At 54.3% G+C, this 18,846-nt stretch overlaps 1 protein-coding gene across 1 annotated transcript in view; it reads left to right on the top strand.

Annotated features, from left to right (window-relative positions):
* Window positions 1–498: 498 nt before the first annotated feature.
* The window catches only part of UMODL1 (uromodulin like 1), a 76,136-nt gene continuing 57,788 nt past the window's right edge, over window positions 499–18,846 (top strand). The window contains exons 1-5 of the mRNA XM_043873662.1: window positions 499–583; window positions 5,029–5,271; window positions 12,728–12,889; window positions 14,352–14,473; window positions 16,840–17,026. Of these exons, the coding sequence (XP_043729597.1) occupies window positions 499–583; window positions 5,029–5,271; window positions 12,728–12,889; window positions 14,352–14,473; window positions 16,840–17,026 (799 nt within the window). The remainder of the gene's footprint in view (window positions 584–5,028; window positions 5,272–12,727; window positions 12,890–14,351; window positions 14,474–16,839; window positions 17,027–18,846) is intronic.

Raw genomic sequence — 18,846 nt, 5'->3', positions numbered from 1 at the left:
CCTCAGGCAGGGATCGCTGGGTCACAGGGGTAGGTTTATGGCTTTTGATCTATTTGTCCAATTGTGCAAAGGATGCTCTCTGAATCTGATGTACCACTTTGATTTGCTGCTGTTTTCTCCTGCCGGTTCACGACGATAAAGTAAGAGAATACTTTGGACTTGATGGAGGGAGTCAGATTCGGGTCTGAGATGTGTTTTTTGCGTAACAACGAGATGGGACCCAGCGATGTAGTCTGGCAGGTGGGTACTCACCTTTCCTGAAAGATGCCATCTGCCTGGATGGAGGATGGGCCATGGCACCCCGGTGACCCGGCCACAGTGGTGGCTGGTGTTTACAAGCAGGCATAAGGGACTGCTCCCGGCAGTCCCTCCTGTCTGAAGTCACTGCCTCGGTCAGTGGTGCCGGGGAGAGACGGGCCCTCTCTCTGGGTCCAGGCAGCCCAGGCCCCTTCGTGCTGCCACTCAGGAGAGACCTGGAGTCACCACCACTGCCCAGCCATGCTCAGGACCCTTGGGCTGGCCCTGCTGGCCCTGCTGGCCCTGGTCATCATTGTGAACCCAAGCCAGGCCAGCGGCTTCACAGGTGAGGGGTCTGGGCTCTGTGTGGGCGATGCTGGAGGGGCAAGGGCTCCCAGGAGAGGGTCTCCTGAGGACAACAGCCCTGCTGAGAGTGGGGGCAGGCACAGATGCACCTGCTGGGAGAGTCAGGGTCTGCTCCTTTTCAGGCAAACTTTCTGTCACCGCAAAAGAGGTGATAGGAATGCTTCAGAATCAGCTGGGGGTCAGTGGGGTTCAAGGGCAGGTTCTGAGTCATGGGGTCTGGGGTGGGACCCAGAACTCTGCATTTCTGACAGCGGCACAGATGCTATAGGCCTGCTGAGAGTAGCACATGCCTGGAGACTGAGAATTGAAGCCCCTGGAGCCTTGGCACATTAGTCTTCAATTTACAGAAAAGGGGAGGGAGACCCAGAGTGGCCAGGGATGCACAGAGGGCCACACAGCTGGCCAAGGGCAAGATTTCCACCAGGACGACCCTGCCCTAGACCCAGACTCTGACCCCCTTTCCCCCACCAGGGAGGGGGGTTCAGGATGTGGGTCTTCCCGCTCAGCTGGGGCTCTGCCAACCCCATTTCCTCGACATTAAATGAGGGAGCTTGTGGCCCAGGGGTATGTGAAGGGTGAAGAACACATCCAGGGCCTTTTAGAGACACGTGTCAGCTGCCAAAAACACACTGGGATTCTCAAGCCCCAGATTTCAGAGCACTGAGATTGCAAAGCTTTTAAGTCATTTTCTCCTACACATCCATCTTTTTCTGTTGGGAATTCAAACAGAGCCATTCTGTTCCTATTCTCAGTTTCAGTTTTGAACTGGTTTAAAATTTCTTCACAACTAGGCAGAATTTTGTTATTTCTTTTTTATGAACTGTGATTTTGTAAGAAAACTTGGTATTTCCTCCAGAATGAGTAACGTGCACATCGTTCAGGTCAGTGGCAGGACGATGGGACTGTCGGGAAGCCAGAGGAGATCTCAGGGGGCGTTTCGAGTGCATGAGGACTTGGGTGGGGGCAACTCAGTGGTCCATCAGGGCTGTAGGTCTGTCTGCTCCCAGATTCCACAGACTGGGGCAATGGCCGTGATGTCATTTAATCCTCCTACAGTCCCAGGCACAGCTACGATTTTACAAAAGGCAAGACCAGGGCATTGAGGGGACATGAAATGAGGTCAGAACCACACGGCTGGTATTTGTGGAGCTGGTGTAGTGCTGACCTCAGCACCCACCAGAGCACTTAGGTTTTCTCCCTCTGGGATTAGAATCTGGGAACCCCACCTCCTGTGCTCCTGAAAGGATTTGTTGAGCAGCAGGATATGCCCAGTGGTTTCTGTGGTGGGCTCCGGCAAGAAGCCAGGCCTGGGGAGGACTTGGTGGCCTCCAGCAGAATGTAAAAAACGAAACGAGGAGAGGCAAGTGTAGTTTGGAAGATTTGTGTGTGTGTCTGTGTGTGTCTGTCTGTGTGCCTGTGTCTCTGTGTGTGTTTGTATCTATGTCTGTGTGTGTGTCTGTGTGTCTCTATGTGTCTGTGTGTCTGTGTGTTTGTGTCTGTATGTGTGCCTGTGTCTCTGTGTGTGAGTGTATATCTGCTGTGTGTATGTGTCTGTGCGTTTGTGTGCATGTGTGTGTGCATCTGTGTGTGTGTGTGTGTGCTCATGCCTGTGTGCAGAGGGCTCTGCTGAGGATCAGCTGGGACCTTGTCATGATCAGGCCCAGAGGCTTTCTGGAGGCAGAGGAGTAATCTTTATCAGTGGTTGCATCTTGTCTTCAGTTCAGATGAAAAACAAGGTCTAGGTCAGCCTCACCAACTTCTCCACGCAGGAAGTTTTGTCCTTTTCACCCCATTGCTCCACAGTGACCCTGTTCACTGTGCGTCTTCTTCAGCCCCCGCAGTCACCTCTAAGCTCTGGCCTCGGAAGCCGCCTGCTGCTGCCCCACCCCACCCAGCCAGGGGCCTCCTGGTCCCTCCCAAGGCTTCCTGGGACCCGCTCTTTGGTGGGTGCAGGTTGCGTCCACCCCCAGGGGCCTGCCATCCCCAGGGAGGCCACCATGTGGCTTGGGAGTAGACTCGCTCTGGGGTGGTGGGATTCAGCTCCCGGCTCTGTCCAGAGGAAGGCTGCAGGCTCTGCCGCCAGCCTGGGCATGAGGGCTGGCTTGGCCTCGTTTCTTCTGGGCATCACCAACCCCCAAGCCTTGCTTTCTGCATGCTTGTGGGCACCCATGGGCTTCCCAGGTGGCACTAGTGGTAAAGAGCCTGCCTGCCAATGCAGGAGATATAAGACACGCGGGTTCAATCCCTGGATCAGGAAGATCCTCTGGAGGAAGGCATGGCAACCCACTCCAGTATTCTTGCCTGGAGAATCCCACGGACAGAGGAGCTATCGGGCTACAGTCCATGGGGTCACAAAGAGTCGGACACGACTGAAGCAACTTAGCACCCAGGAGGACAAAGGTGGGAGTCTCCAAGGGTGTTGTCCTGGCATGGGGATGAAGGTGATTTCTGATGTCCCCTCTGGGCTCTGCCCCAGAAATCCGGCTTCTCCCTGAAGGTTTACACTATAACATAGAGCCCCTACCCAGTCTCATAGAGCTTAGAGTTCTATATGATGTTGAGTATATGAAAACTGAAGATACAGTCAAGTCATTCATTCGTCCTTCACTGACAGCCCATGAATGCAGTGAGTCCCACACTAGCCTCAAATGTGGAGGGCACCCCATGGTCCCCATATCAGCCCCGGGGTCTGCCTTGGCAAAGAACCACAGACTGAGGGGCTTGGTGGTGGTGGTTTGGTCGCTGAGTTGTGTCTGACTCTTTGCGACCCCAAGGGCTGCAGCCTGCCAAGCTCTTCCATCCATGTGATTCTCCAGGCAAGAATACTGGAATGAGTTGCCATTTCCTTCTCCAGGGAATCTTCCTGACCCAGGGGTTGAACCCGGGTCTCCTGCATCGCAGGAGGCCTCTTTACCACTGAGTCACCAGGGATTCCTGGGGGACTTAACAGTTGAGATTTATTTCCTCTCAGGCTGGAGGCCAGAAGTTCAAGATCAAGGTGTGGGCACGGTGGATTCCTCCTAAGTCTGGGATGGAGGGTCTGTCCTAGACACATGTCTCCTCAGCTTCCGGGGGCTTGGGTCTGCTTATGATTTGAGTGACCTTGGCCTGTAGGAGCATCACCCTGATCTCAGCCTTCATCTCCCATCTTATCTCCCTGTGTCAATTTCCCCTCTCATAAGGACGCTGGTCATGTTGCATTAGAGGCCACTCTGCTCCAGTATAAACTCATCTCAACCAGTTATGTCTGCAGAAACCGTACTTCCAATTAAGGTCACATTATAAGGTCCTGGGCCTTAGAACTTCAGTGTGTGAATTTGGGGTGGGACACACTTCAGCCTGGATGTGAAGAGCTGACGCATTGGAAAAGACCCTGATGCTGGGAAAGATTGAGGGCAGGAGGAGAAAGGGACGACAAAGGACAAGATGGCTAGATAGCTTCACTGAATCAACAGACATGAATCTGAGCAAACTCTGGGAGACAGTGAAGGACAGGGAAGTCTGCATGCTGCTGTCCATGGGGTCGCAAAGACTCGGACATGACTGAGCCACTGAACAACAGCCACCATCCTTCAGCCCATAATAACGGTCCCTGCTCCATGCGGCAGTAGAGGCTCCCTGGGCAGATAGAACACCCCAGGACCCCAGGTGAGCTGGTCCATGACATTGAGGCACGGGGCTGGTGGGAGCAGGTGCCACAGGGTCTCAAGAACCAAGTAATGATGCTGGCGAAGGCCATGGGCATCTGTGCCCAGGAGCCAAGCTCCAGGTGAAAGACATTCAGGGCCAGATAAGGCTACCTGGATGTTTCACTGCAGGCGCCGTACCCTCATCTCCTGCTGACGATAGCAAAAATCAGACTGCACTTTACTGTCTATGCACGTCTCACATGAGCTTGACCTGTGTGTTTATTTTCCATCTCATTCCAAAACGGGTGTCACTGCCAGTGTGCCCAGCACATGTTGGGCTGGTGTATTCATTGAGGGAAATGCTATGTATTCATGTTCCATGTGACAGCCCTTACTATGGAGATGAGAGGTGTGCACAGTCTCTCTGGCCCAGAGAGTCTGAGGACACGAAGCAGAGCCCAGGACATGAGCCCCAGATGCTTTGTTCCTGTGTATGCCTCCCTCCGGTGTAGAGTCAGCACCGCTAGGATAGGGAGCAAGGGTCAGGCTGGGAGGCACCTCCTGCCTTGCAGAGGAGGATTGCTCAGCGCAGGTGTCATGCTTTATCCCTTGAGTCTCCATGCCTGCATTGCCTTCTCAGATACAGGCCAGTGGGCAGATCCCCTGGGGTCTGCCCTGTGCAGGGGTTTTGCTTCACCTGCTCTTGCAGAAGCGGGGGACTTGCAGAGGACCCCTCAGATGATTTGATCCTGGCATTTTCTTCTCTTGTTTCTCCATCCTCCTCCCTCCCTCGTAGAAAAAGGCCTCTCTCTGCTGGGCTTCCGGCTGTGCAACTACAGTGTGATCCGGAGCGTGCAGAGCGTGGAGGCTGTGCAGATGTCCCGCCTGACCCGCGTTCCCTGCGGCGGCTGGATCCCCTGGCGGCGCTGCCCCAAGACCATCTACCAGACCCGGTACCTGGCGGTGGAGGTTCCGGAGCCCAGGAATGTGACCGACTGCTGCGAGGGCTATGAGCAGCTGGGCCTCTACTGTGTTCTGCGTGAGTCCTGTCTGATCTTGGGATAGCCACTGTTCACGCCCTTAGCCCCGAACTGACTAGCTCCTTCTGGAACGCTGCTTCTCAGCCTCCCGTGTGCACCTGGGTCATTCAGAGGGCTGGCCCAAGCACAGGGCACTGGCCTCAGCCCAAGGTTTCATATCCAGTGGGTCGGGCGTGGAGTACACGTTCTCACGGGTACTGATGCTGCTGGCATGAGGCCCCACCTTGAGAACCTGTTATGGGTGTTGGCTGTCAGACATGGCTGCATATTAAAGTCCCCAGAGCTTTAAAAATGCCGATGGCTGGGTCCCTTCTCAGAGACTGATGGATTCCATCTGGGGCAGAGCTTGGGCACGGAGATCTTTTTTTTTTAAGGCTCCTCCAGCAATTCTGGGGCTTCCCCGGTGGCACTAATGGTAAACAATCCACCTGCCAATGCAGGAGACATAGGGTTTGATCCCTGGGTCGGGAAGATCCCCTGGAGGAGGAAACGGCCACTCCAGTATCCTTGCCTGGAGAATCCCAAGGACAGAGGAGCCTGGTAGGCTACAGTCAGTGAGGTCACACAGAGTCAGACGTGACTTAGCGCTTAACAGGCACAAATGTGCACCAGGAATTCTAGCTGGAAGCTAAGTTTGAGAACCAGCATTTGTATCTCCTCTATATTGGCAGCCAGTTTTTCATTCTAAAGACTGTGAAATCCTTATCTAACTCCAATCTGTAAGCGATGGAAAGGGGCCCCTAGGGGCCCCTAACTGTCCAGAGGCCTCCAGGCCCTCTTATCCTTTCTGTGTGACTTAAAGATGCTTGGGGTGGTGGCCAGCACTGGTGTGGCTGGTCCAGGCCGTGTCTGAGATTGAGGGGACCAGGCTGTGTGGGGGTTTGGGGCTCAGCCTCTTGACCCAAAGGGAACTTCCCAGACTTCTTCCAGGGCGAGGGTGCAGGCGGGTGCATGTGTGAATGTGGGGGAGGTGTGATCGTTACTTTGAGTCAGTTCCAGAGCTAAGATGAGTTTCTGAGCAGTCAGGAGGTCGCCCTGTCCCCACACCTGTGGTGGAGGGGAAGCGAGAAGGGTGGGGCTCCGTGGGAGGCCATGGGGCACCCTGAGATGCAAGGGCCACCATCTCCAAAAGCAGAAAGCGCCAGTTTGGGAGGGTGCAGGGAGGTCCCACATACGCCAACGCCGGGGCTGGAGGCCAGGACAGGCAGCAGGCTAGGTGTGGACCCTGCACCCTCAACCCCGGGGGCTATAAGATGTAGAGTCGGGGATCAGTCAGATCCTGCGGATGGTTGCGTGGGTGGCACACAGAGTCTGTCTGAGCTTCCCTCCCCTCAGGCCCCCGAAGCTCTCAGAGGTCAGGAGAGCTATGTGCACTGACCCCACTCAGAGGCCAGACTCAGAGATGTCCGAGGAGCGTACCTCTCCCTGGAGCTTTGATGACACCACGATTACCAACGCCACCACCAGTAAAAGCCAGGAAGGGCCAGGGGCGTCAGGTCTGGGGCTGGGCGGCTGCTGTGTGTTCATGCTGGTTCCCTAAAGGGAAATTTGTGGGCACTGGGGGGGCTGTCCCTTGGTGCTGGGTCCGAGGAGTCTCTCCCTGCGCTGACTGTGGGCCTCTCTCCACTCTCCCTGTTTCTAAGGGCCACGTGTACAAAGGGTGGTTCCCCCGCCCTGGGAGCACCCTATTCCTGGGGGCGGGGTTGCCATGCTGGGGAGGCTTTGGATGGGGCTCATGGCACTTAGCTTGGCGCATCAGATTCTGGTTGATGGAGGGGCCACCCTGCCCCGCCCACCTTCACCTGTGGAGGCCACACTTCCCACTTGCTGGCTGTCATGGGGCTGGTGAGGTCACAAGTCCAGAGGGCCGGAAGCATCCTTGGCCCCACCCAGCCCCAGCAGTCACTTTTCTCTGCCTTCTGCTGTCCTGCAATTCTGACAAGCGAATTCTCCCGGAGAGAAGGCAGGGAGGAACCTGCCGCTCATGTTTCTTCCCAGCAGACCAGCCTCTTGGGGACTCAGCCCCACTTTTAAAGTGATAGTGCTTTTAAATAGAAACCCACCAGGCAGGAGAGGCCCAGAACGTTCTAGCTAAGAGTCCCGTGGGAAGATCTGCTCTGGGAACTGCAGGTCGTGGGGTGGCTGGTTTTTGAGGGTGGGGAGCGGGTGGAGGCGCTGGGAGTGACGGAAGGAGCAGTCACCCAGAAGGTCCCCCTAGGCCCCACAAAGGGGGCTGAGATGGGGTGGGGGGTCCGCAGTCCCCCCGGACCTTAGAAGGGTCACTCCAGAAGCAGCAGGAAGAGGAGCCAGTCAGGATCCCCAAAGGATGGAGAAGAGAGAGGAAAAGGGGGCTTGATTGCGGACATCCTATAACGTTCAGTGGAGATTCCTGGTCACCACTGGACAAGAGCTGATGGGGACACAGACCGGGGAAGGCAGGTGCCTTGACCAAGATGGGGCAGACTCGGGCGTGAGTCTCCCTGACCCCCGTCGGGTTCAGTGTGTGGTGTTGGACCCAGAGCCCACTGGGAAAGTCCTGGTTCGGTGTCTGGACCCCGCTGGGCAATGCGGCTGCTGAGGGGGCTGGTGTGTGACGGCAGAGCTAGGGCAGGGACCGGCAGCGCTCATTCTCTATGGCTTGTGAGGTCCCCGGCGAGCATCTGATTCCCCCCACCTCCAAGCTCGGGGGCACCATGTGGGCAGCTGGAAAGTACCGGTCGGAAGAGTTTACGCCATGGGTACCGGCAGCTCAATTCTCTCCACGCCTGCCTGGCTTCTCTGACCAAAGCCTGAATGTTGGACCAAAGTTGGTTCCATGATGCCTCCTGACAGCCTGGCTCTTTGGAACCGGAAGTGAGAAGTCTCTGGAAGTGAGGCACGGAGACCTGTGCCTGGGGCTGACCGTCAGAGAACCCGGCAGAGGCCAGACCCTGGACGTGGTGGCCACAGGAGGAGCCGGGTGTCTGGGAAAGGAGGAGGGCAGAAAGCAGCTCACCTGGGTGTGGGGCTTCTCACATCTCAGCAACCTCAGCTCAGAGGTCTCATCCTCAGCAGCACCAAAACCTCAGCCTTGCTCTCTTCTTTCTCCTCCCACTCAACAGCCAAGGACCTAAAAAAGGGAAGAGCATTATGAGAACGCATGGCATGTTTTTCAGTCTAGATGACCTTTTCAATTTTTTTAAGTCCCACATTTTGAAAGCAATGATAAACCATACATGGTTTTATTTAAATGTCTTCTTAAAATACAAAAAAAGAATACACAAGCCATGGAGAAAATTTGGAAACAAAGAAGTGGAAAAAAAAAATGGGAAATGGCCCATAATCACCCCCCTCCTTGCCCCACAAGAATAACCACTGTTAACATTTTCTTCTAGTTTCCTTCAGGGCAGACGTTTTACAAAAGCATGGTCACCCTGTTGAAGACATTTTGTTGTACGCTTTCACCCCTTGGCAATTTATCTGGAACATCTTCTGTGTCAATGGATCGCATTCTCCAGCATGATTTAATGCCCACAAGGCATTACCTCATAGGGATGGATCAGCACTAAGCAATCTCCTACCGCTTAACATCTCGTAGTTTCCAAGCTTTTTTTTTTCATTATAAATAATGCTGCAATGGGTAACGTATGGTGCAAACCCGGCTGCACACAAGTTGGACTATTGACCCAGGATGGATTCCTCAGAGGAGGACCGAGCATCCCAGTGGACGCTCAATACCTGCAGTTCCTGCTTGGCTGGTCTCCTTCACACGACACGCCTAGGACCCCGCTGGACTGGGAGCCTACCCCAAACTTCCCATCTCCTGGGCTGATGGCCAGGGTCCCTTTGAGGAAAGAGGATTCTGAGGAGGAGTATAATCTGATTATTCCAGAGTGGATCAGACTCCCTGGCCCTGGAGAGTCCTCAGGGCGGTGGCTCAGATAGAAAGCTCTGCCTTATCTCATTGAACTGTGACTAACGTGGGATGGCCAGGTGTTGGGCAGTCCAGAGGCATTGTTTGTGTCGGGTTAGGGAAGGAGAAGCAGATTTTTAACTTTCTACCAAGCTGGAACTGTTGACTGTTCTCTTGGGCTCTCCGTAGGCTGGCCAGCCCTGAGGGACAGAGAGAAAGTGCCAGAAGCCTTCAAATTAAGCCAGACTGTAACTTAAAAGCACTTCTATTGTGATCAAGCAACCATTCTGGGAAGTCAATTTTTCTTCGTGTCCTATATTTTCCTTTCATTCAGATAAACCTCTTGTTGTTCAGTCGCTCAGTCGTGTCCAGCTCTTTGCAACCCCATGGGCTGCAGCACCCCAGGCTTCCCTGTCCATCACCAACTCCCGGACCTTGCTCAAACTCGTGTCCATTGAGTCAACGATGCCATCCAACCATCTCAACCTCTGTCGTCCCCTTCGCTTCCTGCCTTTGATCTTTCCCAGCATCAGGCTCTTTTCCAATGAGTCGGCTGTTCACGTCAGGTGGCCTAAGTATTGGAGCTTCAGCTTCAGCATCAGAGCTTCCAATGAATATTCGGGGTTGATTTCCTTTAGGATTGACTGCTTTGATCTCCTTGCTGTCCAAGGGACTGTCAAGAGTCTTCTTTAGCACCACAGTTCAAAAGCTTCAATTCTTCGGTGCTCATCCTTTTTGGTTGAGAATAATTTTAGATTTCCAGACAAAGATTTGTCAAGACAGTAAAGAAAGTCCCCCGCCTCCTCTCCCAGAGTCCCTAATGTTAGTTCTGACATTTCCAGGGTGCATGTACCAGTAAGTACCAACCCGGGTGCCTTGCTCTCAGCTCTACTCCATGCTTTATTTGGATTTCCATTCCCCACCCCCCCGCCCCAAGATCACTTTTCTGTCCCAGGGCCCAGGTTATTAATACATTCAGATTCATGTATCAAATATCTTCAGTGGTGAGGTTGCTGGTTTTTATGATGGGCGAGAAAGTACGGAGCTCCGGATTCCTGGTTGGTGGCCCTCCAGGGATTCCCGCATTTCCATCCCAGCCCCGCCTCTTGGGCTGCCCTGCACGTCTGTTCTTCATGCCCCCAAAACCTTCCCTGTGTGGCCGCTTCTCCAGGACTTCAGACGTCGAATTAGCCACTGAGACAATTAGGAAGTGAGGAAGGAGCCAAGGGCAGCGTGGAGAGGAGAACACTCCTGAAAGTGACCGCCAAGCCTGGACTCAGCTTCCACAAGGAGAGAGCTAATGGGGACCCTCTCTGCATGTGTTTCAGCAGCTAAATCTTCTTGGGTGATGCAGCCGCCCTGGTGATGTGTTCCCAGCAGGAGGGGCCACTCCCTCTTTTCTGTCTGTGGAGCACCCTGCAGAGAGCCCAGGGGACCCCGAAGGACCACCGTCAGTACTCAGCACTTCCCTTCCACCGGGCGAGCCCACAAGTCCCCCGAGGGACGGGTCCTCCCCAGCTCTGTAGGCTTCTTTCCAGAGTGTGGTTGTCACGCCTCCTCTGACTTTCCAGGGGTTTGAGGGGCCTGGAGCTGTGCTTCTGAATGTCGTGTGGGACACAGAGCCTTACGTGGATCTGGGAGGGGGGCCGGATGGGTTTGAGTGACACTCATGCTGGCATGGAGCACTTATCCCCGGGTGGGTAGCCAGACCTCATGCAGGCCCTTTCTCAGATGCTGGTGCTGGGGTCTCACCTTCCTGGTGCTTTTCTCCCTGCTGCTCTTAGCCCCCTGGAGCTCAGGGCTGTGAAGCCTTTGGTGTCCTGTGCTGCCCTCAGCTCCATCCACTGCTGGGCTTGCACAGACCCACAGGTTCTCCTGGGGGTCAGCCCTGCTGCCCCCGATGCCTGGATACTGAGTGTCCTGTAGCGTTGGCTCACCCCTGGCCACCTTCCTCCAGAGCAGCATACCCGGCTTCTCCCAGGTTCCCGCTCTGCCCATCCTCTGTGCTTTTCTGTCCCTGAATATGGGCACCCTGGCTCCTGGCTAGATCCCCTAGGAGCCTGCAGATTCTTAGATAGTTCCTGCCTTTCTTAGATTGCTAAAAGCCCTTTTTCTTTAAACGCCCACTCATGACTCCCCCAGGCCCCTGGCTAAGGGTCAGGGCACTGGTTTCCCCGAGTCTCACATGGTGGCTTCAATCACATCTGCCCGCACGCCCTGCCCCCCCACATCATTTTCACTTCCTGCAGGCTCTTGCCTACGCATCCGCATCGTCTGCCCGGAGCTATATCACTCCACGCAGAGCACGTTGTGAGTGGTGGCCCTGGAGACGTGCAGCCCACAGCCCTGCTGCCTGACCTCAGTGGACCTCCCGGGAATTGACCAGGGGAGGGGACAGTCCACGCTGCCCACATTTCCATGGGCAGGTCCTGGAGGCTTGCCAAGCTTCCCATCTGCACAGCCAAACCCTGGCTGTGCCCGAGCCCGTTCTTCCTATAGCTTTCTGACCCAGTCCACCTGCTCACCCACTATGCCATCACTAGGCCCACTCCTCATTCTTGCCTTTACCCCTCACTCTGCACACTGCTGCCCCCTGCCCAGGCACAAAGGCTGATGGCTTGCAGGCTCCTATAGACCCCATCTCATGTTATTCTGTGTCCCCATCTTCCAGGACCCTCAGGTGGCTCTCGGGGACCGGAGCTGCCGCACACCATATGTAGAGCCCCCAGTACCTGCAGTTTGACAAACCACCTTTCCACCCCTCGGCCAACGCCATGAAATCATCCACATTCTCTGCTCCTTCCCTCTCCTATCCTGCTTCGCTGACCTCCCCAAGGGCAGTCTGACATGCTCGTCTGAGCTGTGTCCTGCTTGCCGGGGAGGCAGGGGCCTATCTGAGAGCCCATTGCGATGGTCCAGGTGAGAGATGGTGCAGTCTGGACCAGGGTGATGGGTGCAGGCAGCGGGAAGCCTCCGATGCTGGAGCCCTGTAGACTCTTCTCTCCAGTTCAGTCTTCTCTGCCCACCTGCTCCCGGACCCTGCCTTCCTCCCCGCAGTGTTCATCTGCTCGAACTCCCATAGTTCCGTTTGTACACTGGCCCCCATCCGCTGGACTCCAAGTACCCTGAAGGCAGAGACTTTGCCTCTGGCCTTCTCCTGGGTCCTGGACACCTTGTCCTGAGCCTGGCACATAGTAGGTGCTCCATAAATACTGGATGAGTGAGCTGTTAAGATGCAAAGCAGCAAGGGGGCCTCTCAGGGGGTGGTGGGGGCCCCCTGTACATGGACTCCTAAGGCCAAGAGAAAGAGGATACCCAGGCCCCCAGCCAAAGTTGCCCTCCTCCCAGAAAAGTTGGTCAGGATATATTAGAGTCAGAGCAAATGGTCTTAATGGCTGCTCTGCAGGGTGTGGCGAGGCCCTTGAGCGGGTTGCTCTGCGTGGCTCGGAGCTGCAGACAGATCCCTCTGCCCAGAGGCATCCGGATGTAGCACCACGTGTCCCATTGGGGATTCTAGAGTCAACACCACTCATCACTCATCACCTCATCACCTGTCCCCCCAGCCCTGAACCAGTCTCAGGAGTTTGCCTCCAGACCTGGGAGCTGCCCGGTGATGGGGCTGGAAGCGTCCGCCTTGCTGTGCACCCTGGATGCTGACTGTCCTGGTCTTCAGAAGTGCTGCCCCTCATCAGGGGGCCACCGCTGCTCAGCCCCTGCAGCCCCAGGTAGGGCAGGGGCCTGATCTGGGAGGAGCGGGGGTGGGTTTCTGGAAGCAGCAGCCTGGGTTTTACAGGGAGCCTACAGCCTGTGTCTGGCCTGTTTCACTCATCAATATCCGGCCACTGACCCCTCAGGGGGACGTGTGCTCACAGATGCCCTGAGTGGGGAAGATGTTCCCGGAAGAGCAGGGGCCCCAGTTTCCCCAGACTGATAGGGGGAGCCCTTGGGGCTCCGATGAGTCTTCTGGGAGCTGAGCTGTGTCAGAGCTGGGTGGTGTCGGGCTGTCAGCCGGTGCAGCCCCGTGGGGACCCCCCTGTCTGGCAGGTCCGTGGCCTGGTTCTCAGTGTGGGACCCTAGGAGAAGGCATTCGTCAAGGTTCAGAGCTAGGGAAACACATAAAATTGTATTCGTTTTATATAGGCTTCCCAGGTGGCACTAGGAGGTAAAGAATCTGCCAGCCAATGCAGGAGCCACAGGAGACTCGGGTTCAATCCCTGGTTTGGGAAGATCTGCTGGAGAAGGAAATGGGAACCCACTCTAGTATTCTTGTTTGGGAAATCCCATGAACAGAGGAGCCTGGTGGGCTATGGTCCATGGAAAGAGTTGGAAAAACTGAGCACACACACATCATATTATATATGGTGCAATATATATTGTAATTCATTATTTATTGGTATAACACATAACTTAGCATAGTATAAAGTAATAGTATATATAATTTACTGTATTATATTACAGGGTTCCCTGGTAGCTCAGCTGGTAAAAATAAATCTGGCTGTAATGCAAGAGATCCCAGTTTGATGCCTGGGTTGGGAAGATCCACTGGAGAAGGGATAGGCTACCCACTCCAGTATTCTTGGGCTTCCCTGGTGGCCCAGCTGGTAAAAAATCTGCCCGCAATGCGGGAGACCTGTGTTCAATTCCTGGGTTGGGAAGATCCCCTGGAGACAGGAACAGCTACCCACACCAGTATTCTGGCCTGGAGAATTCCATGGACTGTATAGGCCAGGAGGTATTATATTATATATGTATGCATTATAGTTTATATACTATAAATAATATATACAGTATTTTCTAGTATCGAAGTGAAGTTAAACTGTTAGTCTCTCAGTTGTGTCTAACTCTTTGCGATCCCATGGATGGTAATCTGCTGGGTTCCCTAGTCAATGGGATTGTCCAGGCAAGAACACGGAAGGGGTTGCCATTCCCTTCTCCCGAGGATCTTCCTGACCAAGGATGGAAAGCAGGTCTCCTGCATTGCAGGCAGATACTTTACCGCCTGAGCTACCAGGGAAGCCCATCTAGTATACATTGTATGCAATAATACACTATATAGTATACCTAGGATTATCTGTAGTATGAGAGGAGCCGGGAGAGGAGGTGGGGGAGTGTGTCACACGGCCCCAGTGACCTCTGGTGGCCCCACTCTGTCCTGGGCCCGTGGCTCACCCACATTCCTTTGCACAGCTCCAGAGAGCAAGCCGGAGGGCTGCTGGTACAATGTGACAGTTGTGGTGAAGATGGACTTCAAGGAGCTCCGGCAGGTGGACCCGAGACTTCTGGATCACATGAGGCTCCTGCACTCCATGGTAGGTTGTGGGGGAGGAAGGGGCTCCATGAGTAACCCCAAGTGATTGCCTCTGAGCCAAAAGTGAGATCTTCCTTAAAAATGGCTTGAAAGAGGTATGATTTTCATGCAGCAAAATGCACTCTTGCAAGCATGCCGTTTGGCGTGTTTTGAGGTACCCAGTATACAAGCCCCGCATCCTCATGGCATAGAGCAGGGAACTCCTCCTCTCTCCAGGGTCTGTTGCTTAAGCACAAGCGTGCTGGGTGCAGCCGGCCCAGGCCCTGGAGCTGTGCCTTTGAGTACCTCCCTTAGGGATCCCGAGTTCTGGCTCCCGATTGAGGGAGCATCTCAGAAGTTTGGAAGGTGCTGGAGGGGGCCTCTAGGTAGGGCTCCACCCCCTCAGCACCATCCACGATTGGGGCTGGACCGGTCTTTGCTGTGGGTCTGCCTGTCCCATAGGATTTTGCGGCAGGCCTGGCTCTAAGCACAAAATGTGCCCAGCTGTGACAACCAAAACTGTCTCTAGGCGAAGCCACAGGTCCCCTGAGGGGTGACACCAGCCCCCTGGGGAGCCCCAGCCTAGACACAGCTCAAACTTTCTGATGCCTCAGCAACGCCTCCAACCAGCAGGATATCTTCACCTGCTGGGTGTCCCCCGCGCCGCCACCCAGGTCCTAGGAATCCAGTTGGCAGGGGCAGGCACTGCCCGTCACCCACTGTGAGGTGCCTGCCCTATATGATGGTCTGACCTCAGGCCCAGCTTCCCAGGCGAATGACCCACACAATCCCCCACATGCGCCGAAGGGCCCTGCACCTGGGGAGTTGCTCGGCCATTGCCTCTTGAAATGCTTAATGATTTCTGAACAAGGGGCTGCCCGTTTTCCTTGTGCACTGGGCGTGGCTGGTCCCGCCTGACCATCAGGCCCCACAGATGTGTCCCATGTGCCATGACATCAGAGCCAGAGTTGGCTAGGGAGAACCCCTAGCTACTCCCTCTCATTGCTCTGGGCTGTCCAGTAACTGGTTTGAGAGGTACTCTCAGTCATCACCTTGACCCAGAAGTGTCCTTGACTGCCCCCACTGGAAGAGATTTCTGTCTCTCCTTAGCTTGTTGCAGAGTTTGGGATGCACAGTAGGCCAGTAAGAACATGGCCAGTCTGCAGCCAGACTGCTTGGATTCAAATCTCAGCACTGTCACTCATCAACTGTGTGACCTTGGGCAAGTTACTTAACCTCTCTGTGCCTTAGATTCTGTTAAACAGAAATCATCATAATCCTACCTGAGACAGCAGCTGTGAGGTTTAGACAGTCCATGTAAAGAGCTTAAGATGGTGCTGATCTGGGTAGGTTCTGAGCTGCTGTGGTTGCTGGTTTTTGAATGTCGGTGTCTCCTGTCACCCTTTAACTCTTCATGTGTATAGGGTTTTTTCCTCCCTGCCGGAGGAGCCTGTCCACATGGGCTCCTGACTATAGCAAATGCTAGGCACTCTGACTAAGGGCTTTGAAAGAGGCCAGTGTTGGCTTTCTGCTCTGCCAACCCCAGTGAAGGGTTTCAAGCCTGCTGAGGAGGGTACAGGCTTTGGTGCCCCAAAACACCTTCTGGTTCCCTGGGGAGACTCGGGAGCTTCTTGGCAAAGCCCGCTTCAGTGAGGCTCTTCTGCCTGGTGGTCATGCTGCTTTGCCTGGCTTCCCAAGTCAAATAATACCTTGAGATGTCAAGATACTAGACTGGAACAAAAGGAAGTCAAGTGGAATGAGAAAAGGGATCATTAAACTTCAGAAAATATCAGACATGACTTGACACCTAATTCCAGACCTGCTTCTCTGTTGTCAGCTGCAAGGGGTTGGGGGGGTGGTCCCATGCTGACCCGTGTCTCTTTTTGGGGCTACGGTGGCAGAGCGCACAGGCGGGGTACACATCAGATCTCTCCTTGGCTTCTCCCCGTGTCCTCACACCATTTCCTTCTGCCAGTGTCTGTCTGTGTCCAAATTCCTTGGTGGAAGGACACTAGTCATGTTGGAGCGAGGCCCACCCTAATGAGCTCATCTCAATAATTAATCTGCAGCAGCCTTGCCTCCAAATAAGGTCACAGTCTGAGGTGCTGGGGGGCTAGAACTCCAATGTGGAGATTGTTTTTGGTTGGAGCGGGGGTCACGATTCAGCCACAAAGTATTTATAATCTGGTTTGCAGGACTTTTATTGGGATGAAGGCAGAAGTAAAAATATTGTAGAGATTTTTCTTTTTTGTGCAGGAGAATGGTGCATGTGTGTGCGTGCTCCATGTGTGTGTGTACAGCTTATAACATCTCTGGACCTCCATCCTCTCCCAGTCTACCTGATGGGGTACCCTTCTACCGCGTGATGCTCTGACCCTGGTTTCACAGGTCACCAGTGCTCTACAGCCTCTGGACACCACTGTCCACCACCTGCACTCAGCCGGGAGGGACACCTCGACCACAGTGTCCTGGCTGCTGCTGGGCCTGCCAAGGCCGGTGCCCATGGCCCATGTCTCCGCAGTGCTGGACGGCGTGGTGAAGCGCATCTATGAAGTGATTGATGTCCAAGTGCAAGGTGGGGCTTCCCTCAGTGGTCCCCTTGGGGTCAGGGGCCGCAGGAGTGCTGGGAGGATCATCCAGCTGGGGGGTAGGGCGGACTCACCTCTGGCTCACCCCAGCTCGAAGTTTAAACTCTAGATGCCGAAGCCAAGATTTTGAGAACTGGTTCTGTACCAGCACCGCCTTCCTCTCCCCTCACCCCACCTTGTCCACCTCTCACGATGGGTTTCTCCCTCCATCCAGGTGGGACTGGAGGCTGAGTCCCAGAACAGCCCACAAGTAACCCGCGTCATCTGTTCGTGGGGTCCCAGATTGCCCTTTAGTCTCTTTCCCACCATGGCCAAGGACATCCTTGTATCTAAAAGGCTCTTTTTTCCCAAGGACATCCTTGTATCTAGAAAGATTTTTTTTGGCCATGCCACACGACATGTGGGATCTTAGTTCCCTGACCAGGGATTGAACCTGAGTTCCCTGCATTGGAAGGCAGATTCTTAACCACTGGACCATCAGGGAAGTCCCCAAAGAGTCTTGAACCAGAATTTACACAGAGCTGAATTTGGTGAAGCACATTGATGTGTTTCTGGAAGAAATTATCTGATATTTGTGTGTGTGTGTGTTTTTCTATGTCAGAGGTCAGCAAACTTTCTGAAAAAGGTCAGATAGTAAATTTTGTTTGGCTGTGGGCCTCATGGGCTGTTTCAGCTGCTTAGCTTTGCCACGTGGCGTGAAAGTAGCTGTGACCAGTCTGTGAGCAGACGGGTGGACTTCAGTAGAAGGTTCTTTCGAGCTACAGGAGGCAGCTGAAGATTGCAGTGTCCCTGGGAGGGTGGCTGCTCTTGTGAGACAGCTCATTCCAGGACGCTGGAGGTCACACACCAAGATGCCAGAGTCTGCAGCCTGGGGAAAGCTGTTTTGCTGTTGTTTAGTCACTAAGTAGTGTCTGACTCTTTGAGGGCCCGTGGACTATAGCCCACCAGACTCCTCTGTCCATGGGATTTCCCAGGCAAGAATCCTGGAGTGGCTTGCCATTTCCTTCTCCAAGGCGTCTTCCTGATCCAGGGATGGAACCCACATCTACATTGGCAGGTGGATTCTTTACCACTGAGCCACCGGGGAAGCCTGGGGAAAGCTCTAATGATGGCATTTAATTATCTTCAAATTCCACAACTATTATTGAAAACCAGATTGAGCAGTACCCATTAGCCAAGCACTCGTCTTGTCTGTTCTGACAGGTTTCTATTGGGGGAACCCTGAGAACTCTCCTGTAGGTGAACAAGGAGGGATTGTGTCTCAATCACTTGCATCTCAGGGGCAGGGCATCGGAGAGCATCCATTATGGGTGCAGATTGAATTGGGTGGTTTGGGAGAAGAAGGGGTGAGGATGTGGGATTTGTTCTAGCTTGGATGCTGTCCCAAAGCAGAGGCAATTCTGTGACTGGTATCTCAACAAATCTTACCCACAGGAAGGGGCAGTCAGCATGAAGATGTGCTAGGGTTGGTAAAGAATGGATAGCCCCGACAAAACCCACTGAAAAAATAAATAAATAAATTAAAAAAAAAAAAAAGAATGGATAGCCCCTCACTGTGGCCAAGAGAGGGGGTTGGTACTTGGCGGGCGGTGCCGGTCTTCTTCTGTATGGCTTAGATAAGTGGTCTTGCCTTGTGTCACTCTGTCCTGGCCATGGAGAAGCCTGGTTGCCTGTTCTGAGCTGTGCTCCCACCAGATGGGGAGGGCCAGGCCCCTTCTGCACGGCAGGGGCTGCTGAGCCCTCTTTCCCCGTCCACACACTGCTGCCCACAGGGCTGATGCTTGGGGAGGATGCCCGGACCCCACGA

This window comes from Cervus elaphus, chromosome 19, assembly GCF_910594005.1.
Source record: "Cervus elaphus chromosome 19, mCerEla1.1, whole genome shotgun sequence".
NCBI lineage: Eukaryota > Metazoa > Chordata > Mammalia > Artiodactyla > Cervidae > Cervus > Cervus elaphus.
Note: the sequence above shows the minus strand (reverse complement) of the source record. Positions and strands in the feature narration are given on the sequence as shown.